This window comes from Falco punctatus (genome assembly GCF_963210335.1).
Source record: "Falco punctatus genome assembly, chromosome: 10".
NCBI lineage: Eukaryota > Metazoa > Chordata > Aves > Falconiformes > Falconidae > Falco > Falco punctatus.
The window spans coordinates 15,526,590-15,551,443 of record NC_137590.1 but is presented as its reverse complement, the minus strand read 5'-3'; the positions used below and the strand labels follow the sequence as shown (position 1 = coordinate 15,551,443).

At 45.4% G+C, this 24,854-nt stretch overlaps 1 protein-coding gene across 2 annotated transcripts; it reads right to left on the bottom strand.

Moving 5' to 3' along the window:
• Positions 1-12,265: 12,265 nt before the first annotated feature.
• On the bottom strand, positions 12,266-24,785 carry ARFRP1 (ARF related protein 1). Of its 2 annotated transcripts, none has more exons than XM_080405738.1 (8): positions 24,664-24,785; positions 23,179-23,278; positions 22,711-22,798; positions 22,154-22,236; positions 21,619-21,700; positions 21,052-21,122; positions 14,642-14,742; positions 12,266-13,163 (listed from the first exon to the last, which is right to left on the bottom strand). In XM_080405738.1, exons 2-8 carry the CDS (start codon positions 23,269-23,271, stop codon positions 13,076-13,078), a joined length of 606 nt encoding a protein of 201 aa, XP_080261864.1. In that variant the 5' UTR covers positions 23,272-23,278; positions 24,664-24,785; the 3' UTR covers positions 12,266-13,075. The 2 variants fall into 2 exon arrangements, with proteins under 2 accessions (XP_080261864.1, XP_080261865.1); XM_080405739.1 differs by having other exon boundaries at positions 24,680-24,736.
• Positions 24,786-24,854: the final 69 nt, after the last annotated feature.

Genomic DNA, 24,854 nt, shown 5'->3' with positions numbered 1-24,854 from the left:
CCAGTAGGAAAGCGCCGATGGCACAGTCCATGAGCCATGGACAAAGAGGGTTTCCATCAGAGTAACGTGAGAAACAAAGCACTGCTGCAGCACAGCGCTTTTCCGTGAGGCAGCGTGCGAGGCAGCGTGCGAGGCAGCGTGCGAGGCAGTGCACCCAGCACTGGCAGGTCGAAGGCTGGAGCAGCCAGAGCCTCCGGCGTTGGCTGCGGCTCCACAGGGGATTCCCATCCCGCTGCGTTGCAGTTAGTCCTGATGCTGCGCCAAGGATTTGGTGCCCTTGGTCTAAAGGAGAATGGGAACGGGGGGTTGATAGTGTGGGAGCTGCCTCCTGTGCTTTGTCCGTATCACCCTGGCTTCTTCAAACATGTATTCACCATGAGAGTCAGCAGGGGGAAGGAGGCAAAAGGAGAATATTATTGGCAAGAATCTGATAGTCATTATCTTGGACGCTGGTTTAGTTGGGTGATTTTTCCAAAGAAAAGAGGTGCCTTTTTTGTGTATTTTTTGTGATAAAAGCCCTCAGCCCTGAGATGGAAGTGCCCTTGGGGTACTGCGGCTGAGCTTGGGGTCTCGCGATGCCTCGTGTTGTCCTTGGAGCTCGTTGCCCTTCTCACCAGCAAGGCAAGAGCTGGGGGTTGGGCTGGGGGCTCCACCAGCGGTGCAGCAAACCCACAGGCAGCCAGCTGCAGCCCCCAGGCTCCTGACTGAGCCGTGGCTGCCCACCAGCAGCTGCTCGTGGCTGTGATGTGGCGGGGGGCTCCGTGGGAGTCCGGATCCCACCAGGCACTGGCAGAGCAGCTGTGGCTCAGCCGTGCTCAGTCCTGGGCTCAGCTCTCCATGTCTACACACTGAGCGATGCCAGAGCCCACCAGGATGGGGCCGTGATCCCCTGCTCCTCCCAGCACATGTCCTCCCTGCTGCGCTTGCCCTGGCCTGGAGAAGAGCCCAGGAAACATCTTTCCTGCTGAATGCCAGTGCATAAGAGGGGCACTGGGGTTGGGTTTTGGGTTTGTTTGGAGGCTTTTAGTTGATATCGCGAGTGCTCTGTCCCATCTGGATGTCAGCCTGCACCGATCCTTTGTCCCTTCACACAGAGCAAATGCAGCGGATGCTGTTGTAGGCTTCCTCCAGCCCACAGGTTTGCAAAAGTTTGTGTCCCACTGCCGTGACTCCGAGGGGTCAAACACCCCCATGTGCAGGTGGTACAGGGGTGAGGAGAGACACCTGGCTCCTTCCCATCCTCCTGAGAAGTGATGCTTTGCTGAGCCCCTGTGGCCCCCCAGCACTGAGCAGGGGCCGATCATGTCTGATGATGGGTGTCTGTCACCTGTGTGCTATGCCACAGCACAGTGGGGACCACAGACCTCAGCTCACCGGAGCAGGAGAGGATGGTTACAGTAACGGGATCACCCAGCCTGTGCCAGGTGGGTTCTGCACTGCCAGGTTCCCCCAGCTGCCGGCCAGTGCAACCAGGACCGAGGGTCTGGGAAGGCAGGTGATGCCCTGCACCACCCAGCAGCTTCCCAGCTCCGTGCTGCCAGCGTGGCTTGTTCTTCCAGGATGTCTCGTGAGCACCGCGTGTTGTTATCATGCTCAGACCCGGTGGTGGCTCGGTGCGCATTTGGGTGCTGCCCAGCACAGGCAGGTTGGAGCATCCCTTTGGGATGCCACCTTCCAGGCAGGTGGTGTTTTGGGCAGCGGTGCTGTTTGCAGGCTGTTTCTCAGCCGTGCGAGCCCTCTCCCCAGGTCTCCCTCTGGCTGTAGCCCGCACTCGCCTCACGCCAAGTTAGTCGGAGTTTCTGCACAGCAAAGCTTCTCTGCGTGGGCTTGCAGACAGTGTGACAGTAGGGGATCTTTCTGGTAAATATTGACCTTTATAACAGAGTCCAAACACCCCAGCACGAGTCCCACCCGGCTTCCAGGAAATGGGCTTTGCTGGAAAAGCCCGCATGAGCCCCGCGGTGCTGGCCCCAGCCCTCCCTGCCCGCTCCACGCCGGTGCCTCGCACTCAGACCATAGCAGGCGGTCACAGACCAACCTCGGGTAGATCATCAGCTTAATTAGCTGAAAAGGTGAAATAACTTCAGAAGATAAAAACCCCTTTTGGTTTTCACTGAAGTTTCCGAAGCCTGGAGAGAGAAGAGGAACGGTCAGCAGTGCGAGTTTCTTCCTGGTAATTTAAATGGCTGCTTTCTTTATAAGCTGTGTCTAACGACAAGTACATAATAACATTTAAATGTGGATGTGGCTCTGTCCTGGGGATGACACATATTTACTTCACAGAAGGTAATTTTCCCAAATGCTATGAGCACTACATAAAAAGACCAAGCCCATGCTGTTCTTGGGTTGGGCTTCCCTGTGCTGTTAAATCCTTAAGATAAGGGGAAAAAACACCCCCAAAATAACTAGTTTATTTAAGCTGTTGAGGCACGGCCACATTACGCCTGTGCCACGGCCTGACTCTGACGCCGCTCACGGCAGCCAGGTGTGGCAATGACTCAGGGTGGCAGCGGGTCCTCAAAACCACGAAACCACCATCGGCAGGAGCCGACATGCTCCCGCGAGAGCAGTTTGGACACGTTACGCTTCAGTGCAATGAGAACAGCGTGTGTGCTGGCCCAGCACCCGAGGGTTTGAAACGGGGCAGGTGTGATTACCATTCATTCAAGGAGTCAGCGGGAGTTTTTCTGGTGAGGTCATGCACAGCTGGCTCACACTGCGGCATGGCAAGTGCGGAGAGCCAGGATCGCGAGAGGAAACCGAGGGGGGATTTTTCGAGGTGTGCAGAGGGATGCAGGGGCATGTGACCAGTGCAGACTCATAATCCTGCTTGTCGAAACAGACTCCAGCCACCCTTGGCCCTGGGGTTACAACCTAGTCACAAGACAGGTAAATTCACCCTTCTGCCTGCAGATTTTCCCACTGTTTGTTTTGCTAGGGGGGTCTTTGCCCCCTGCCCTCCCATGTCACTCAGCAGCCAGCAGTGGGCTGAGCCCTCCCGACACTGCGAGGCAGGGCTCCGGAAGCGCTAACTCACCCGAATTCATCCATCGCTATTCCAAAGAGGCACCGATGCTATCTCCTTTGGAGGCATGCATCTTTTTTTCTTCTGATCATAGAAGAAATGATGATCATTACTTCGGACTGTAATCCCTTGTGTTGCATTCCCTGCTGAGACTCATCCCCTGCTGCTGCACGTGCTATTTCTGTAGTGACCCAATGATGGGAGCCACCTCCTCCGGTGCCACGGCTGCAGATGGAGAGCGCTGGCTGCATCCAGCGAGCCAAGGTCAGACTGACGAACTCAGTTGTGCCTAAGAGCAGGAGCAGAGAGAGCTGAAGCACGCAGGGCAAACCAGCCTGTGCTCAGCTCAGGGGTACCTGAACTGGGGTGCCAGAGAATGTGACCTGGGAGAGGACCCCTGACTCAGACAGGGAAGCAGGTGCCATGATGCTCAGGACAAAGCCATTGCCACAGCCCCTGCCTGGTATCGCAGCGCCAGTGATGCTGCCAGGCCAGACCCAGACCTTCCACAATGCAGCACCGGCTTTCCCTCACCCTGCTGCTATTTCCCAGTCCTCCCCTGCTGCAGGTCTTCGTACACATTTGTTTCTGTCTGAGCCTTCAGGGGGTGAAGTCTCAAAACCAGCAGGAGAAGCAGAAATTGTTGCATCCCTGTTTTTACAGAAAACAGCTACTGAGGTGCACTGACCTGCTCCATGTCACTGGTGAGCATGCTGGCATTGAGCTTGGTCACCCTGCCTGTGGCAGGTGTCCTCTCACAGCACGCCAGCTGGGCTCCGGTGCCACCCGCTTTGGCTATGCATGTGGGACCAGGGAGATGCTTTTCTCCTAAGGGGTCTCACCTTGTGCCCCTGCCCTCGGTTCTACCCCTCCTCAGTTTAGAATTTCTGCTCCCTTCCATGTTCAAGGAGCTTCCTGGGAGCAGGACGTCTGAAAGAGCAAGAGGAGGCACAGCAGACGTTACCTGTTCCCAGCCTGGGCTGGTCGGACACGGAACTGAGCGGTGAGGACCAGGCGGCCCCATTTGGTGCTGGTTCAGCATGCCAGGTGAGGAGATGCCCAAGTGCCCTTGGGCCAGGTGTGGCTCATAACCATTGATCTGTATCCAGCCAGAGCTAGGTGAAACTCTGCCTCCTAACCACTTTTCCTCATATGTCTTTTAATGAAATGAGAATTTTTGCCCCATGTTGACCTAAACCAGAGTCTGACTAATAACTCCTTCCAATGAAAACATGAAAAGGAAACATTTTGGTTCGTCAGTATTACTCCTATTAAAGAAGCTCAAACACTTTGGTAGCCTGATGACCCTACAAGTGCTGCAAAAGCGTCCCCGCTTCCAAGCTGCGCCTGGCCTCGGGGCACAGTGTCGGCTGGGGGCTCGCTCCCCCCACCCCTTCCCTCACTGCCCAGCTGCCTGTGTCTGTCACCAAAGGACCCTTCTTTCCCCCTTGTAAAATATAGTGAGCTTTCTAGGTTCCACATTTCAAGCGTTCAAAGCTATTTGCAGTAAGCTTGTTCCAAAATAAGCAGATGATTGCTGCCTGCCGCTGAGCAGGGCGAGGACAGGTGACGGTACCTTTCAACCACCACCTCCCAAAGTAGATTCAGTTACTTGGGAGTATTTAGTGCCCAGCAGACTTGTCCAGGCAGTGCTGTAGCACCGAATCGCTAGTTAAAAAGGGAGGTAAAATACTAGCATGAAATTAATCCGGTTTCTTGTAGCGGTTACAGAAACCAACACTGTATAGTTTTTACTAATTTCCAGCGTCTGCTTTCCCAGCAAGTGTCAGGAGGACAACTGTCCTTACAGAAAAGCTTGCTTGTGCCCCGAGAGGCTTGAAAGGTCACTTACAGGAATCCATCCAGCCACAGGGTCACATCAGAAGCCTGTTTGTCCCATTTGTTCAGCCATTGTTTGGCTCCCCTGAATCTGCTCCCAAGGTCTATAATGCTCAGGTCGGGCCACTGCTGCCTCTTAGCTTGATTAAAATATTAGTAAACCTTCTGGTGCCCTTTAGCTTACATCAGTTTTCTGGGAAACACGGTCAGGAAGCTTGCAATGACTCCAGCTATAATGTCCTTACACAACACCCTCGCTGTTCATTGAACCACAAGCACTTTAGGTATTATTGTCTGGGTCAACATAAAATAGTCTTTCCAAAGCAACTGTTTGCTTACTCTTTAAAAACAATGGCATTTTCCATCTAACACAATGTTTAGGCAGAGGGCTAGAACAGCCTGCTTGTGCCCAGACGACTAAGCAGCATTGGAAATCAGAGACCCTATAGTGCTGTACGTATGTGGGGGAGAACCAAGGCGCTGGCTGCCGCGTGTGGTGTCCCTTGCCACCACACCAGGTGCCAGCAGTGTCCCATGCTCGGTCTGGGGCTTTCCCAGCTGCTCTGAGCACAGAGGAGCTCTAGCTGTGTTGTGACTTAGCTGTAACACAGGGGACTGGAGCCAGGAGACTTGATCATTTTTCTATGGAAGTGCAGGGAATGACGACTTCCCAGCTATTGCTAGGAGGACACGAGCTCAGCGAGGATGTGCGCTGGGTGGTCTGAGTGCTGCTGCTGAGCCTCAGGCATGTGGACTTAAGGGCATTTTTGACTATGAGGCGTAAGGGACTAGGTGAAGGTTTGGAGAGCTCACATTGGCTTCCGGGACACGCTCCCACGTGCCTGTTCAGCCTCAGTCAGAACATACAGATTCCCTGATGCTGGTGTCTACCTGTCTCTGTACTTCCTTCTGTGATACTGGAGCTTGGTCTGTGATTTATTGGACTTCTCTTGATCTTCCCAGAAGTTAAGACTACGACAAGTTGGGAAACTTGGAAGATAAGGAGTGTACATTTCTCACGTCACGACTCTCAACCTGAAAGAACAAACCAGCTCTCACAAGACCAAACTCCAGTTTTTCTTTCACCCACTTTCGTGTGTTGTGCACTGACGTGATGTCACGCAGGAACAACCTAGCCTGTGATTCAGCAGCTCTTGTTTACAGGGATCTGTCCTTTAGTACAACAGCTGTACTCACGGGGCATTTCCTAGGTCTCTCTCAGTCTGTGGTGCACTCTATCCTGTGATCCTGTCTCTTCTCATGGCATGGAGATGAGCTGTCAAAATTTCCACGACGCTGAGGATGTGGGTGCAGACTCGGGAGAACTTAATCCTTGCAGAGGACGGGGCTGCGTGGGATCAGTTGCTTTCGATTCAGCAGTTGTCCTTCCCCCTTCCACATCTGGCCAGCTGCCTTTGCTTGCACTGCTTTCACCTCCAGGGCAAAGCTCTTCTGTTCAAAGCGTGGCGGTCAATATATGTGGGTATTATGCCTAACTGCAAATATCTCGTGAAAATAAGCCTTGCTTGTGTCAGAGGGGCAAAATCTTTCAACAGGGCAGGATAACTGTGGGTATCTCACAGATCATCTTGTTCCCCTGATAGAAAAGCTAAACAAGCAGCGGGCTTCGGTCACAAAATGCAGCAAAATCTCGCCGCAAAATACAGGGGCTGCCTGTATTTTGTATTCATCTGACTTGCTGTTTAAAGGGGTAGGCAGTGAGGAGGTGCTATTTGTAACACCAGTTTCTGGGAACAACAGATTCCTTATTCCTCTTTATGACTGTCCTATAGAACTTTTTTCTTTTTTTCTTTTTTTCTTTTTTTTTTTTTGTGGGACTATGAGTCAAAAAACAGCTAAAGGAAATATACAGATGAGATGGTATCAACTTATTTGACTTCTGAGAATTAGCAGAGGAGTTCCTGGCTATGAATTGAACTGGAACACAAGTAGGGGCACAACAGGAACAACTGAACATTTCTGTTATAGGAAAGCATTTAAGGATACACTTAATTTTACAGTGAATTCAGTTTATCCCCAGAGCAGTACCTACGGTGTATACTGAACAGATACCTTCAGGCTGCACTGGATTGGAGGTTTGAATTAGTTCCTCCAAATGACATCCGTTCAGCTGAAGGACATGCACTTCAAATGATGAAGCTTTTACTGAGTAATGCTGTGCTTGTCATGGGCCAGCAGCTGCTGGGCAATTCCTTCACAGGGCAGCACCGAGTGCAACAGCTGTGCATAGCTGCTTGCCTGTGCTTCGCATCCCAGACACAGTCAGCAACAGACAGTCCTGTCCGTGAGGAACAAGGGTTTAAGCAGGTGAGTTTAAGCACTGGAATCCTCCACGGTGTGTGCTTGCTCCTGTCACAGCCACAGAGGAAGGGAGCAGCTGTTAAGAGATAACTGGATGGAAGAAGTTTTAGGTAGTGCATCTGCAGATGGTGGAAAGCCAGTACCATCTATAGACATGCTCAAAAAGAAGTCACTGCTCATGAGTCAGTAGCATTAGTAAATACTAGATATTCATCCAGCAAGGATTTTATTTCAAGGAAAGGATGCTTCATCCTGTGAGTTCCTAAGCAAATATACCTACTGCCTCATCATCACAAGTACTTCTCACAGCATGTGACAACATGGTTGTGGGAAAGGTGAGACTGCTGCAAAGACATCCTCAAAAAAGGATGTGGGAAACGTGGTATTCAACAGAAGACACTGCTAACAAAGCTGAAATTTGGACACTCATTTGGAATCAGCAGCTTTAAGGGAAGGCAGTGCAACCAAGAAGGAATGAGGAGATTCCTGCCTCCAGAAAGCGATTTTACGTGTTTAAATGTCAGACAGAATTCCACAGATGAGTAATTTACTGCAAATGTTCCTCCTCTCCTTGTTGCCACTTGACAAGCACCTAGTTTATGGAAGAAATGTAGGTCATTCTGTCCCCAGTGATGTTGCTGTCCAAGTTTTCTGCACCAGTCCTCAGGCATTTTCCTACATGACGTTCTGACTGGTTTTAGTACCAATTTGTTTCTTCCTTTCATCAGAAAATGTTATCGACACTCCCTTCTGAGGTAATGAGTGGCATGGGTGAAGGCTTGTGATCAGATTTCGGTTGTGCAGATGAAGCTGTGCGAGAGCAAGCACTACTGACAGCTGGGACTAGGTCCTTGTGAAGTGGTTTTGTGTATAAAAAAGCCTAAGCATGCAGAGAGAAACTAATGGAAAGCCCCCAGCCATTGTCACAGAAGCTGGTTCTACCAGAGGAGCAGAAAAGAGCCCTTAAGGAACTTCAGAAGCAAAGAAACATAAAGGGCGACGCTGCAGGAAATGCCTGAGGTCCAGCAAACAAAATAATGCGTTATACACCAGGAATGTTTCGTGTGGGATTTCCAACTTGTACAAAATTCCAGTGTGAAAAAGCACCTGCTCTACTTTCCCTGCCACCCTTTGTCCTGGTGAGAGGGCCCACCTCTCTGCTGCCTCTCATCTCCCTGGAGATAGACTCAAACCAGATTTTACCACAAAACTGTGCCAAAAGGGATTTTTGAGAAAGGATCCTGTCTCTGTGCCAGGGTCCATTCAGCCTGGTTTTCTTGACTGTCCAGGCTGCTTTTGGGAAACCTACAGACAAACAAACGCTTGGCAGTAATTGCTTTCAGTCTCTGAAAATGGCCCCATGACTGGGGGGCAAGCTCAGTCTGTGGCACTTCTTTTGGTAAAAGCTAAGGAGCATAGGCAGAGCTGCAAGCAGGGGCAGAATCCACTTTCCTTTACGTGTGGACACCACATCTGTGGCTGCCAGCCAGTTACCATTTACATTAATCAGATTTTTTTTTTAATTTAAAGGGATAATGGTCAAGACCTGTGACAATACCACTCTTGCCTTTCTTAGCAGATGCCTCTAGAAGTTCTCTCCTTGAACTGATACCACTTGCCATCAGAGAAGTCCAAGGATACTGTTTCAAATAATAACGAAATACCTAAATCAATTCAGAAACCTGCACGTAATTTAATCCAGGTTTTTAGCTGAGGGCTGTTGTAACCTTACATTTTCCAAACCCACAACAGTACCTCATAGCTACTTATTCATGAGCACACACTTCTGGAACTCATGACTAAAGCAACTGTCTCATGCCTAGCTAAAACATCATCAGGATGAGAAGCAAACTTCCAGATTTGCAGTAAAGTGCCCTTTTGCTCAAGATTGCCATCTGCAATCTGTGTAAAGGCAGAGCCTTACCTTAAATGCACTGATGGATGTGGTGGACGTGTTGGTGTACAAATGATGTTATAGCATGTATCAGTGGTACAGGAGTAGGATCTTAAGGGTGAAGAGACTAAAAATAGCTCAGTTAGGAATCAAACGACCCTATGGCAATGGAAAGGATATTAAGTAAGTCCACTTCTCTGTTATAGGCTGATTTCAGTTTAGCAGAGAGTAATAAGGATGCCTGGGGGCATACACCCCATACATGCCTTCTGCTTGCTTCTTCGCTCTGCTCTGAAACAGGCCAGAGCCTTAAAGAAGCTGTTGATCTTAGCACAAAGCTGTGTCTGATTTGTCCTGGTATTTCCCCTGGTTCTGTGCGATAGGATGCTGGGGTGAGTGGGACAAGACTGGACATCATCACTGAGAAACAGACCACCAGGCCATTGCAGCAAGGCAACATCACTGTCGGCTCACGCTAGGATGGGACGTGGTTAGGCAGTACCAGCAAAAGGTGCTGTAACTTGGTTATTCTGCGTCTTTCCCTAGTTCCAAATGAAGATTAAATTGTCACCACGTGGAGAGCACTGTAATTCAGAGAGTATTCAAAAGCATTAGAAGTGGGGTTTGTGTTTTCTTAAGGAAACTCTTGCCTCTCAGTGATAAAAGCCAATACATGTTTGCACAGCAGGAAAATTCCAGATGGGTGAGAGAAAGTTAATCTTCTGCCAATGCTCAAATAAGGCAAGCAGAATAATTACCATGATTATTAGACACTTAGCTTTACCTCAGTGTAAAGCTTGCTAAAGGAAAAAGTGATTACTAAGTACAGATGATGAATCTGTTTCACCTTGGAAAGATAAAGCACCTCTGCAGAGAAATAAATTGCTGTAAACAGGCAAGGGCAAAATAGGTCCCTCTCAAATGTATTAAAAATCTGGAAAACCGATTGCATTTGAACTAGTCAGCAACGCCATCGCTTTGGCTGGAGGTCTTGCGGAGGGGTTACTTGCAATGCAAAAGCATTTTAAATAGAAGTTTGTGCTTCCTGTAAGGACTTCAATAAAGCACAAGTTTAAAACACGATAAATTATTGATTAATTACTGGTCAAAATATAAAACAGTTATCAGCTACCAGCATTACTATCTTAGGCTACACCAGTGGGATATTTTTTTTAGTGGAGCTTATGCATTGACTGCCATCCCTTTTCAGAATGCTTTTCCACGTCAGTTCAGTCCTACTCCATTGGTCCGTACTGGGGCACCATTAGCAGAACAGAGCAGCTTATAGAGACTGAAACGGCAGTAAAACCAACAGAAGAAGAAACTCATCAGTGTCCTTGTGTAGCCGTTTATGACCATGTAGAAGCAGACACAACCGAAAACCCCAGCTGGCTTGGCAACACTCCATTGTCTTTGTGCTTTGTGAAAAGTAACTGTACATGGTACGAACAGCACAATCTAACTTCAGGTTGTGCTTGCACAGCAAGATCTTTATCTTACACCTGTAGGCTGATCAAACTGAATTCCTTCGTTTGGGTCATGCTGCAGCATAGAGGACGCACCAAAGCAATTCAACAGCTTACCCAGCTTACCTGCTGGGCTTCCCCAGAACTCAGGAAATCTGTCAAAAGTATCAGGTAGGTGCACTTTATCTATAATGGTGGAAAAACCTGACACACTTTCCTAAAACAGACTTTGAGTGCCAAACAGCTGCATCTGTGTGCCCCATCCTGTAACTGCTGTTACTGCTCTAGAAGCTAACTGTGAGTGATACTGCACTTTTCACTGCCAGTTTCAAAGAAATCCTCCCTGATCTCTTGTGAACATCAGAGCATACTCATACTTATCACAGCAGATGCATCTTCCTGAGTAAAAGACTCTCCCACTCTGGAAACTGGGAATTCTGAAGTCAAAATATTTGCTTTAATTTAAGATCTCTTGCTGATATGTGACACAAAACAGTCTTTGTGTCTATGTGAGAACAGCTATGGGCTCAAGCTCAGAACAGTTTTTTCCTCCCTGGTCTCCTAGGGAATAGGGAGAGGAACAGATATGAGAAGAGTATGTGGAAAGTTTGGAAAACCCCTGGTGTCCCATTAAAGAGACACTTCAAGTTACTTGACTGAAGCGTTTCATCTATCAGCAAGGTACTTTTGTCCACCAGTCACAGATTTACATCTTCAGTTTAATTGTTAACACCAACCCTGGCAACTGAAGAGCCAGGACCACAAAGATACATTGAAAATACTCAGGTTTTCAGAGATGGCCAAGTGAGAGAGGTGTCCCTTACCACCAGTGGCCGCTGGGTATCCAGTACTTGGGTACACTTGAAACACTCAGCCCTACATCACATGCAACACCCTAAAGAAAGTGCTGCTTCTTAGAGTAGGTGAGTGATCTTCAAGGGATCCTCTACATTCACAAGAAGCCTAAGAAACCTGAGACGGATCACCAGGTCCAGAGGAGCCCAATGCAATGGTGTCTGAGTTAGATCTACTGCATTTTAAGCCTTCTGGGGATGTGGCACTGACATTGGCACCATCTGAATTCAAACTCAGGTACTGTGTTACACCACCTGTTCTAACAGCAAGTAATGAGAAAGGGATTTGATATCTGACAGTTTGCCTAGCCTTACCCTATCCTGGCTTTACTGAGAAGGTTCTGCTTTCCAGTGTGCAACTACTTCCACTGACTTCATGTGCTTAATAACATTAGTGCAGCTGCCCTCACCCTTTGACCCAAATGGGAGGGAATTAATTATGTTCTCTTGTAAAAACACCCAAAACCTGCAATGAACTGCATGCAGAAAATTTAGTAGAAAGTTCTTTGACAGATGCCAAGTAAGAAGACGTCTTTAAACAAATCCTACTGTCTAACTTGCTCAAACACAGCTCGAATAATGTCCCCTTAGTTATTGTGAACAATTACCACAGAACTGTCACCAGTGCTAGGAGTAACTAAAACATGTGACAACACCACCCACTGCCAAACCACTGTAGAACACATGTAAAAAGAAGTATCTGGAGAAATGTGAGTGATATGTCAGCAGAATTACTAGCTGGGTAGGCTACATAAGAAGTGTGCACTATATGACTTGGACAGCTGCCTTTTCTGTTTTTTCTTGCCTTTCAAAAAACCAGAGGGCTAAGTACCACCATTTCCAAACATCTGTTGTTTCAGCAAGAGAAGTTCAAAGTAGGAAGCTTTATTGCATACTGATTTCTCCCTGCCTAGAGGTTCAGCTTTCAGCCTAAAAAGATCACAGAGAGGGCCTCAATTCATTCCAGTTACAGAAGATACCAATTATTCTTACAATTAAAGAGAATGCACAACAGAGATTGGTAGTCAAAGCAAGGCAGTGCTCCTGGAGTTCATGTCCTGTTAAGAATACCCATTTTAAACAGTGTACCTCCTGCAGTTGCTGGCTTCCACATCTGCATCTACCACAGGTAAAAGTTACAAATCAACATGCCGACTGATTGAGTTATAATCCACGCTGTCTCTCCCCATTATACAAACAGCAGCGTAACAGGGCCAGTAACACCCTCTATGGTAATCCTGGGGCTGGAGCAGCAAAGTGACTTCTCAGTTAGAAGGGACAGCAATTCCCCAGGCTTTCCCTCCCCTTTCGTATTCACCTACACAGTTCCATCAGGATTTCCTTCATGTCACTGGCCTCCAGCCTCTTAGACTAACAAATCAAGAATCACAAAGTAATACAGTAGAAAATTAAGTCCTTCACATCTGCAACAATGCATAGATTACCACTTGGTCTATGCTCTCAGGCCAATGACTTAATACTTAATGTAAGAGATTCCCACCCCCCACCCAGCTGGAATTCTTTGCTCAAGTTTTTTAGACACAGAAAGAGAATGTTTGTCTTCAAACTTAGTAAAGAATCAGGTGTAATAGGAATCCAGTAGACCACCTTCTTTAAAGGGAACACAAAACTGTGTGAAAAAAGACTGTCCATTCCATGGCTGACTTCGCATGCCTTACGTGATGTCCTTCTTTCTTGGGGGCCGGTGTATATTTCTCACCACGCACTTCACCATCCATTCAATTCCCTCGTTCACTCCTTTGCTAAGGAAATAAGCAGAGAAGATTTAAGAAGAAAACCTAAAACACACCAACTAACGAAGAACAAAAATGTAGCTCACGTAGTCCGTAACTGAGCCCTTACGAGAGCAAGTGAAGGGTTTCACGCTGCAGTTATTTACTGGCATTACGAGATTAGCTTCTCATACACACAAACAATGGGATCTGTTTTCCTTCAATTCAGTATGTATCTCTTTTTTCTGATGTCTGTACAAGACTACATACAATTTAGTTAGTCATCAGGTCTGTGGAAACCTTGAAACGAACAAGCATCACACCACCTGACAGCTGGTTTGAGCTTCTTTTGCTACAAGCCTCAGGCTAGTTGTATCAGATCTTCCAATCCCGGCTCCAGCTCCGTAATCATCTGCACTGGGACCGCAAATCGGCGGGCTGTGCAGCTTCCCACCAGGACTTCCACAACTTACCGTTTTAGTGCAAACTCAAACAGAAATTTTGAAAGGAAATTCCACACAGATCAAAACTAGAAGTGTTTGTACAAAACCCACAACAACTGAAAAGGTGTCATTTCATGAGATTATTATCTAATACTTCTCTTCCAGTCAATGCTTAACCATTGTTCTTGTTCTTGTGGTCATTCATCTGCTTAATGGCACTTGATTCTTAGCAGTGCAGTCAACAGAGATTTTTCTCATGGCCTAAGAAGCTTTTCTTATCCTTTGCCGTAGCTTGTATAATAAAAAAGATTTCTTGCTAGATTAAAAAAACAAGACATCTCAAAGTGCTGGATTCAGTACAGGCAGTAACTCAGACGAGTATTTCTAGCCATCTGGAACAGTACTTTTGACTTATGCCAAACAGCACTTTTCACTCAAAGAACTGAAAGCATAACCAAAGTATTGCAAGAGTCAATGTGCAATAGTGAGGATATCAGGAATCTAGTGGGCTGGTCAAGGTCACGGCATGCAGCTGGGTGAAAATTTTGATCTGGCCTAGTCATTGTATCTTAAATCACAGAGGTCCCCAGTGTACAGTCTTGGAGATTGTTGTATCATCTACGTAACAAAGCTCATCTGCACGCCAAGAAATATGAAAGCAAGAGCATAATTACACCACTACCAATGAAACCACTTTTTTCTCTGGCAGTGTCATAAACAGCTACATTTTCAACTGACATAAAAGCCAGGAGCAGCAGCAAGCCAACGACTACAAAGATTACTGTGTATGGAGAAGGCATGATAAAGGACAAGAATCAACAACTCCACGTGCTTGCAAGTCCCACTGCTCTCAGCCAACGGTACATTTTCAGCACGTTTCATAGGCAGGATTTACAGATGAAGTTACTGACCTGGTGCGAGTCCAAAGTTCACAGACAAGGTGTCACTGCTGGGAAGGAAGCACAGCTCCCTTTCAGGGGTTATGAGATCCTATAGTGCTGCTCTGCTTGTGTGGTGCCCTGCAGCTGTTCAGTTAACCAAAACACCACCCAGTCTCATGCTTACCCAGTAAGAGCAGAGCAGGCTTGCGTCATGCAGTCTCTCTTCCCAATTTTGTTAATGCAGTCACTAAACGCTGTCTTGATGTCAGGTATTGAGAGACAAGTCTGCAAGGGAAAGCAAAGAAGAGCTTGATTTCTATGCCACAGGAGATGATGACCTTCTTCCGCATCCACAGCTCTGCATCAGTGAGGATGGTACAATGCTGTTAGGTTAAACCCCCCTCACGCACTAACAGAGCAAACTCACTTCTTTACATTCTAAAAAAATGAACATATTATTTTTTCACCGAAGACTATGTATGTATGTCTATTTACAAAACCTTTTAAAATGGTGTAACCTGCCAGAATCCCAGCTGACTCTTTGCCAATGGCCTGGATCATGTCTCCCTACATACACACTCTCAGAAAATGGCTTGGACGCTGATTTTTCCTAAGCTCTCAGCACATTCCTTGACACTAAAGGCATGGCTGCCCTGCACTTGATTGCATTTCACCTGCAGGAAAAAATGCTGACAGCACTGAATGCAGCACATTTTCTAATGCCTGGTGTCACTTTGCTCTTTATCACCGTCAGCTCTTGCACTTCTATAAGGCTGCTAGGAGATTGGTGGCAAGTGGTTCTAAACTACACAAATGCATAAACATCCCAGAAAACCAGTGCGTTACTTTCCTGACATAAATCCCAGTGTTACCACAAAACTTTTATTCTTGAAGTTACAAACACAACAAAAATACCCCTGCCCTACTGAAGTCTAGATTTGTGCCTTCCTCCCTGAACACGGGAAGCAGGGACAAGAAGAATCACCAGCCTTTAAATCCTTTTCTGATCTCGGTGCTCGCTTTTTCCTCAGAAGCCTTGGACATGCCATTTCAGCACTTGAGCTAGCCACAAGCCCAGCTTTCTTCCTCTCTCTGCAAAGACATTTCTTGGACCTTCAATGGATGGAGTAGAAGTATCAATCACTAGCCAGGCAGGCTGGCACCAAAGTCTGGTGGCCTTGAGACTTAAATACATGTTCTAGGCAAGTGTTTACTCAAATACCAAACCAGACCCTTTTGAGTCTTAAGGAATAGTCCAAGTGGATGTAGGCTTTGAAAGAACAGACTACTTGCAAACAGGAATTCAGTCTCATACAAGTCTGTCTCTTAGAATTAGCAGGAAGATGGAAATTAATGATACCAGCTATCCATTTTGCAAAATACAGGTTCTGGAGAAATTACAGGAAACTACTGTGGGGATGACCATGTGACAAATAAGCAGGTTTCAGTGCTTTTAAGTCAGAAGTACTAAGAAATGGGTTGAGCAGTTTAACAACACCCAATTCACCCACTGCTCTTGAATCCAGGCTTGCAATTTGCCATGTGAAGGGCTTAGACTCCATTAGTTGTGCAACTTCTGATGACTCTACTTTCTTATGACCTACGTTGCATTTCAAACTCGCAGTTTCAATCAATGAGCTAGAAACTGTATCCAGAAACGTTACTTACTTCATGGCACCAAAGCCCTAAAAACTTACTTCACCATTTCTGCCAAATTAAAAATCTGCAGTTTATAAATATGAGCTGTCATCCACAGGATAAATAGTTAAATCAATTTAAAACCTAATCTAATACTAACTTTAGTGGGAGTCAGACTGGACTTGGAATTCATACCAGTAGGTCTGGAAGATGGGCAAGCAATTACTACCAAACAACCATTCCTTACAAGTTTGTAAAAGATGCTACTTTAGTTTTGGTGTAACGTTCACTGCCAAATAAGAAAGGCAGGTGCAACTGCCCTCTGATTTAAGCCAGAGCTCTAGGTAAGTCAATTACCCAACTACTACGAAGGAAGAAGAGCTGCATGTCAGTAATTTGAGCTATTTTTCATGTCATCACCTTTTTTTCAGTCAATGAGACTTGGCAGCAGGAAGGTTAAACCCTAAGGCTGCTGAAACTGAGCAAATGTTTCTTGAAATATGCTTCAGGCTTATCACACCTTAATATCATAGTATAACAATTTCTCCTTTTCTAAATGATGGTATATTTTACAATCTTATTAAAATATATCTGAGAGAAAGTGTTCAAGGTAGGAAATAACAGCACAGAGCATAGTCATGCTGTCCTTTATTTCTATTTGCACAGGCCTGTGCAAAGCAGTCAGGCAACAGACTTCACAAAACCCACCAGAAGACCAATACCCCTGCACATACTCAGCAGCACAGGGATTCCACCTCCTTCAACTCATCCATCTTTAAGGCCTCTGAGAAGCTGACTTTTCCCAGTGCAGCTTACAACTGCTGTAGGCATTTTTTCCCCCAGCTTACAGAACCACAGAATTGTTTAGGTTGGAAAAGACTTTTAAGATAATAACTTCCCTTCCTCATGCTCTGGTATAATCGTGGCCTGCCCTAACTTCCACAGAGCTGTCCAGCCATTGCTCCCCACAGAAATCTGCCTCAGAGAGCTTTGCTTCTGAGGAGGCCTTGCACCATTTGCATTGTTTATAACAGGATGTCACTGCATCACAATACTACCCCTGTTCTGAGGAACATCTTTTTCCCCTTGGGATGAAATACATTAACACATGAGAGGGGATAGCACCCCTGAACTATCTATTCAGAGAAGCCTTGTTTTACTGTTCCAAGGGGAAGCCACAAACTGGAATCTCGTCCTACAGCAGAGGATGAGGCAGATTACCCGTCACTTCAACTAGGAGCATTGGAGCGTCTCGTGCTGGGGAGAAAATGTCAGCTGCGGCTTCCAAGTTCCCCTCTTTTCCACCTCCCCATCGACATTACAAAATATTTATTTACAGATGTGTTCTGTTTCACAACCGAAACCACATAAATCAAGAGCAAACTAGGGAAGCTGGATTCCTGATCACAAACAGCATACCATCAAAATAATAAAATCCACAGATGACCTTTCTGGAGCAGTGTTATCTACCATACACTTCAGAGGAAACCCACACAACTTGACAAATCATACTTCTATCTCAACTTCCCCAAAAGAACACACTGAAACCCATCTTTTCATGAAGGCTCTTCAAGGCCTGTTCTAGCCAGGACTGACCCGCCTGCACAACACAATTCCTTTTATGAAGGGTTCAGAACAGCATTACCCAAATTAAGAGTCAGGAATGGTACACCTAGGATCGTATCAAGCTGCAAAGGCTCCATTTCTGGAGTCACCTGCAGAAAAGCATGAGTGGCTGTTTTAGGCAAAAAAGGTTGCATTGCATCTTTTTTCGTCTGCCAGATCCACTGCAGGAAATACAGTGCTGCTGCTTGGTCTCATATCAGGATAAAACCTGACGTATAGGTTCTGCAGCCATCTCAAGAATAATCAATTGGCAGAATGGAATTAAAATATAAACAACAGAAAGGTGGATAGCCTAAGTAAAACTATTTAATAAGAAGTCTAACCAAGCTGACCCATGTTCAGTGCTACCTTTTTTTACAAGCTTATTTTAAATTACAACTTAGAGCTTGTTTAAATTAAATTGAGCTTATTTAAACTGAAACTAATTTTACAGGGAAGCTGTGGCATCTCAAGCTGGAAATTAGAATGGTCATCACACACAAGGCTTATTTTCTAACAACTGTATGGAAAACAGATAACACTATGAGTCATCAAATATATGCTGCTACTCGGCACGACTCCTCTCATTTTTCAAATACATGAATAGGCTTTCCAACGTTCTGGAGATTTCAAATTAAATTTCCAAAATTTACCTTAATATTCAGAAGGCAAAACTTCCTCCCAAAGACATCATACAACCCCCAGTAATTTTCATATGCTATTTTTTCAGCTCCATTTTCCCAGTGTTTTTAATAGTGTTCCAAAACGAACCATTCTATCTTGCAGTTTTAACAGTTCATTGTACAGTTCAGAAATATATAGCTTTTATAAAACTTTTAACATCAAAATAGCAAATATAAATTCTTATTTTGCAGCGTTTTCTGCAGTGAACAGTAGCTGAGCCAAAGTGCCCAGTAGTTTCAAAAGCAGCATTCTGACTTGCAAGGGAGTCCACATGAACTATTATATATTAGACATTCAATTCCCCTATAAAGCAATAGTCCCTTTATAAAACATACCAAACTCCCTCCCACAACATACACTTGACCCAGTCCTCTAATTAATTACAGAATGATTCAGTTTTGATGCCCCTGCTAAACACAGAGCATTCTCCTGGTACAAAAAAAAAAGATCATACACAGTATTTAGAATTGGTGTTTTGCAGTCCATGACTGTGTTTCATCTCCTGATATGGCCAAATACTGCTCATGCTTGGCAGCGCTAAGTGGAGGCAAATTACCCCACGGTAGTGGTGCCTATTAACAGCAGAATGCTTTTCTTTGAGAAATTTAGCATCAGGGCCAAAAAATCCTTACACTTTATGTAATTTCAGGCATTGAGTCAGAATTTTTGTTAGCTTACTGTAAGGAATGTAAACTTGAAAAAAAAACAATAATTATTTCAGATGTACTACTTCTGATATATTTCACCACAAGTCTTCTGCTGGCCTTTAAAGATGTAATCATCATCTTTCATCTGCAAATACCAACAAGGTTAAGATACCGCTTATCCTCCCTTGTCATGATCCACATTAACAACAGAGGGATACTGGTGAGAATTCCTCACTACGATTGTATGTCTGGAGATCCAGAGCAGAAAAATCTCTAGCAATGATAATTCTGTAGCGTTCAACTTCCTTCCAGAGGTCTTTGATTCTGCTAGATCAGTGGAAGAGAAACATGCCTTCTAGTTTTCTAAATCTTGCTTAAGTGAACCTAAATAATTACTCAAAAATAAGCTATAGTCCCCTTAATGTTTTGTTAATAGCACTGATGTCTCTCTGCTCTGTGTCCATATCCAAGGTCACACTCTAGCAGTAGATCTCTAAATATACAATATAGGTATTTCTTAAAAATAGGCATACCTCCAGGCGGTACGGCTTTGCTAAGCTCTTGTTCTATGACTGCATAATTGTCCTACACCTATGAGCTGGTCCTGGACCCTCCAGAAAGGGCAAGGGGCCAGTCATAGTTTTTATCCTGAAAGCCTGTTTCAAATAACTCCTTTAACCATACAAAGAAGTCCACTTGTCCATCTTTTATTTCTTTAGTCTGGCTAGGGTGCCAGAAGAGCTGGCATTTGCAGTACGCCCATAACAAAAGATGCATATACAGCCATAAGGAAAACTGGAACAGCTTTCCAGGTCACTGCATATAGTTTATTTCTCAACAGCTAAAGGCAGGAGTGCAGACTGCTCCCTGCTGTAAAGCTGTAGTCTTGTGTGGTAATACAAGAGTTAATATTTTGGTTTCCACACAGAAAAGACAGTCAATTTCCCCACATACCAGAGATCACAGCGAAGTCAGGACCATAAATGAGCATTCTGTCTCAATCTCACACTGTCTTTTAAATGGAATTACATGTCTTTTATTTCTATAACTAGATAATCTTATTATGATCATCCAAAAAAAATTGTCATACACACAAAGTGTAACCAAACCCTCCTTCAAAGCCAAAATTATTTCTATGGAAGTCTCAAGTATTTCCCACAAGTACACTCACTGAAGTAGGTGTAAAGTCCAGGGGGAGAAGCTGGGAAGTTTTTGCATACTTAGAAACAGATACTGATCACAGCTGCCAGGGCTGGTACTCCAAAATCTACTGAAGATCTCAGGCTCCATCTAGAGATTAATCACTCGAACTGCAGTACTGGAACTGTAGGTACAACGGGTGGAAAGGAGGAGGAAAATGTGCTGGGGGAGCACTTCAGTTTTTCCTGTGCTGGGGGAGATGAAGACTGGCCTGGGTGCGTTGCCTAGACAGTCACACTGTAGTGCCCACTGACTTGTCAAATACAAACCAAAAGTTTTGCATTTCTGGATGTACCAGAAAGAATTCAAATTATACTACCAAGAAAAGGCATTCCTTGCCATTCACTGCTGTCATAGACGGAACGTTCTAGGACAAACAGAATGTTTCATTGATTAGATACTATCTGTTTATGGGAAATGGGCAGTATTGCTTCACATTTGTTGTGCTGTTCCCAGTAACAGTAGAGCACCATAAACAAAGTGCACTAAACATTCTTTTTCTGATCAACAGGAAAAAACAGTATCAAGATATCAAATCACAGTAAAGAAAGACCCACCACAGCTACATAGTCTGTTCTGTTTACATACAAATCTCAAAACAGCTGAGATTGATGTGCCTGTAGTAAGCCCATTTATGCCACTGGAAAAACGTTGGAGGAGAAAGGAAAAAAAAAAAACTAAATTCAAAGCAATTATTTACAGCAGTGGGAAAGCACCACAGGATCAGCCCACGAATGTATAACAAATTTAACATGCATGCAGAGCTCACCTTTCCAAGGCTTATTCACTCACTTAAGAAGTAAATCTGCAATAATCTTACCTCTACATCCTGCTTGTTAGCTAACACCAGAATGGGAACCCCTTCCAGAGCTTCGCTAGTAATCATCTTTTCTACAAAGCAAAGGAACAGAAACAAAAACAGAGGTTTAGCAAGTTCAGGAAGATAAAAGTTGTGCAAATGCCTGACAGACTATCTGGACACAGGGACTGAAGCAAGAGGCTCCTTCCTGCATTAGTTTCCTTAGATCTGGAGGTTTGTATCTATTTTCTTCACAGAATTTTTTTCCAGATCAAACTCCAAACTTTATTTTGATCAACAAGCATGTTGCTGAAAATTAATGAGGTGATAAATACAGAATAAGAAATAAAAATTTCAAAATCATTAGCATAAGCACAGAAAGAGATTCAAGATCATTATAGGCAACAAAAGAGTCCTGTGTTACAGACAAGACAGACTTCAACAAAAAAGTGCAGAAGTGCTACAGATGTGTCACCAACAGGCCACACAGCTTACTTCAAGTACACAGTAACAGTCATGACAGTAACGAGAGAACTGTGCCACAGTACATTGTGACACCACAGTACAGCTAAAACACAAGGTACTCACCAAAAGCTCTTTTAGATTCCGAGAGCCTCTCCTCATCAGTGGAATCAATAACATAGATCACTCCATGAGATTCAGCGTAATACTGAAAGGATAACACAAGTAGTAGTGTATCTATCCGCTAGGACCATTTGTTCCTCTTTCTGATTTTTTTTTTAAATTCAGTATAATGTGGATAAACATGGAAGAAATCAACCAATTAGTACCAGCTGTCTTTGTATTATTTGTCTGGAGAGAAGAAGAGTGGCACAGAAAATACATTGCCTGTTCTGTTTGCAGGCCTACTGAATACAGCAGGTGAAAAAGCTTCTCTCTGCTGACAAAACCCCAGATACAGGTTGATAATTTGCTGCCTTTAAATAATAATGCAAATATTAAGCATTATCATTGCTAAACTTGCTAGTTGAATGTCTGGAAAAGTGTTGGTTGATGCTAAATACCAATAAGCTTGTACGGTTACTAAATGATCATACTGCTTCAATTCTAAGAGATCAAAATATTTATAAAAGAAAAACAAACACCAAAAAACATCTGCTACCTTGTCCCAAAGAGACTGTAGTTCCTCCTGTCCACCAAGATCCCAGAACATTAGCCGAGCTTTGCCAACATCAATAGTACCAACTAAGGGAAAGAATAAAAGACAATCAAATGAAAACTAAAGGCAGTCTCTAAAGCACAAACACCTGTGCATCCCTCTAAGAAATCTGGGGTAGAACAGTCTTCCAGAGGAACAAATCACATAGAGTGGCTACACTCTACAACTGAACAGTACCTTCGCAAAGGGTGACCACTAATGTCAGAGTCATATCAGTGCAAATAATATCAGAATGAAGCCCATGAACCAGTGAAATTTAGCTTAACCTCGGACCGTAGCACTGAGATGAGATACTTGGGTTTTTAACATTTCAAGGCTTTTTCCTCATAAGCTAAGAAAGCCTATTTTATTCTCTTACAAAAGGACGTGGGGAGCTTGGAGATATGATCCCTACTTATACAACTATGTTGCCCTTGTCAATTCTTAAATATTTCAAACAAGAACCAACTGTTGTCTAACTGTGCAGGAAAGCTGAAAAAAATCCAAACAGATTTACTTACTGTTTAAGCCTACAGTGGTTGTGATTTTGGACAAACTCATCCCTTTGTAGTTCTTGTTAAATCGAGTTTTAGTTTGTTCAAGGAAGGTCTGAAAAGGAATAAGAAAAAGTATTTACTCTCAAATATTTTGCTGGCTGGGGTAATGCTAACCCAAGCCTGCTTTTTCATTTCTGCAGAATCCTCTCCAACAGATACTGCCCTACCTAACCCTGGAACAAACCACTCTTCTTGTTCCCTATTTTAGCAAGGGAAGAAGGGATGATCACAGGTGATTACGGGATTAACAAAGCCTCACCTACATCCCTGAAAGCTTATGCTAAATTTAAGCAAGAGGGAAAAGTTGATTCTTTGGTGTGACATCACTAATACAGCCAAAGAAAGACTGACCTGTCTGTTGGAAGTTTTATCTCTGGAGGATGTTTAGAACTGCGTGTGCCTTCCACACAGTTGTTAATAAACAGCACTTACGGTTTTACCAGCATTGTCCAAACCAAGGATCAAGACGCAGTACTCATCCCTCTGGAACATGTATTTATAGAGTCCAGACAGCAGAGTATACATCCTGCTCCTGAAACAAGTACGAGGAAATCATTAACAAACAGGTCACTTTCAAAAGTCTCTCATTCCACAATACAAGTTCTTCCCAACACCAGACAGATAAATGATATTATTATTTTGTCAATAACTCTCATAGCGAGGCAATCCCAGGACAAATCACAGATCCAAGAGAGACCACACAAATGGCTCAAAAAGAAATTTTCAAATGCATACAAGTGAGGCATTATTTTCCAAAAAGCCTAACCTCTGTTTCTGCACATAGTGCCCAGCATCCACTGCAAACTCAGCCCTCATTGGAAAACTACCCTGTCTGCTTTGGGGCTTAAAGGAGAGCCAAAGAAGAGCTTGAATGCTTGTTGCAATACACGTAAGACCCAAAGAAAATGAAGCCAACTTCATACAAATACACAGAATAAGTATTTTGAACAAGAATGTACAGGCTGGTCCCCCACTCCCTGTTCCTGATCCATATAACAGTATCATGGGAGCTTTAATAGTCAAACAAGAGTGCAGTGTATCCAAAAGGTGCCTAAGACCCCCTACTTATCTTAATTTAAGCCTTACCCAGCAACAATCTTGTTACAGTATCCACCATACAAGTGTTTTGTCATCTTAGAATGCCATGAAGACAAAACAGGCCAGTCAGCTAGGCAAAAGCACAAGACTGAGAATCAGGCAAGGCGACACCGACACCTGCAGAAACCCACACTTTTTCTGTTGTCACATTTGCAACCAAGGCAGAGAAGACTTGCCAAGATGCAGGAAGTACCGGTACCAAGCACTACAGCTGACTCACACAACATTGCAACAACTCTCCTGTTTGAACACAAAGAGAACCTCAAGGCAAAGACTTTGAGAGGCAACTGTCCTTAAGCAAGTGTGAAGGTAAGCAATCACTTTGAAGTCAAACGCTGCTACCTACAGGAAAGGAAAAAGCGTTCTGGACCAGAAGTAAGGGATTTCTCAGGCTGGGGCACTCAGCATGAGGACAGGACATCTCGGGGCACAGGGGCTTTGCCCCTCCACAGGTACAGGCCGGGACCCTTCATACCCAGCTCTGCAAGAGGCCCAGGCTGCCCCCCCCCCCCTCCGGCCCGCTCCCCCTTGGGGCCAGCAGGTGATCCGAGCCATGCCCAAGCACCGCCTCGTGTCCCCTAGACCTGGGAGATCCCCCTCTCCTCCCCCTGCCACGGTCTGACAGGGCAGCAGGGGGAAACCGGCCCTCCCCGCCATTTCCCCCTCACGGCCCGCGGCCAGGTCCCGGGACGGGCTGGGCCGGTGCCGCCTCCCAGGCCCGCTCCAGGCCCAGCCGTGCCCTGCGGGCCCCGCCGCGGTCCCTAACGTCCTACGGGCGCGGAAGGCGGAGGACCGCGCCCGAAACCCGCGGCCCCTCACCAGCTACCGGAGACACCTCCCGCCAGGCAGCTCCTCAACGCTGCCCACCGGCCTGGGCCGCCGGCGCCGTCCCGCGCGGGGCACTCTGGGAAGTGTAGTTCTCGCGCCGCGCCGGGCGGGGCGGCGAGGGGGTGCGCGGACTACAGATCCCAGAATGCCCTGCACCACGGCCCGCCGGGGGACACCGAGTG

Excerpts from the sequence above, each read along its gene's own strand:
- ARFRP1 (XM_080405738.1), bottom strand. The coding sequence starts at position 23,271 with ATGTATACTCTGCTGTCTGGACTCTATAAATACATGTTCCAGAGGGAT. Across the intron at positions 22,799-23,178 it reads TGGACAATGCTGGTAAAACC|ACCTTCCTTGAACAAACTAA; the intron begins GTAAGTGCTGTT and ends ATTCCTTTTCAG. Across the intron at positions 21,123-21,618 it reads GGAATCTAAAAGAGCTTTTG|AAAAGATGATTACTAGCGAA; the intron begins GTGAGTACCTTG and ends TTTGCTTTGTAG.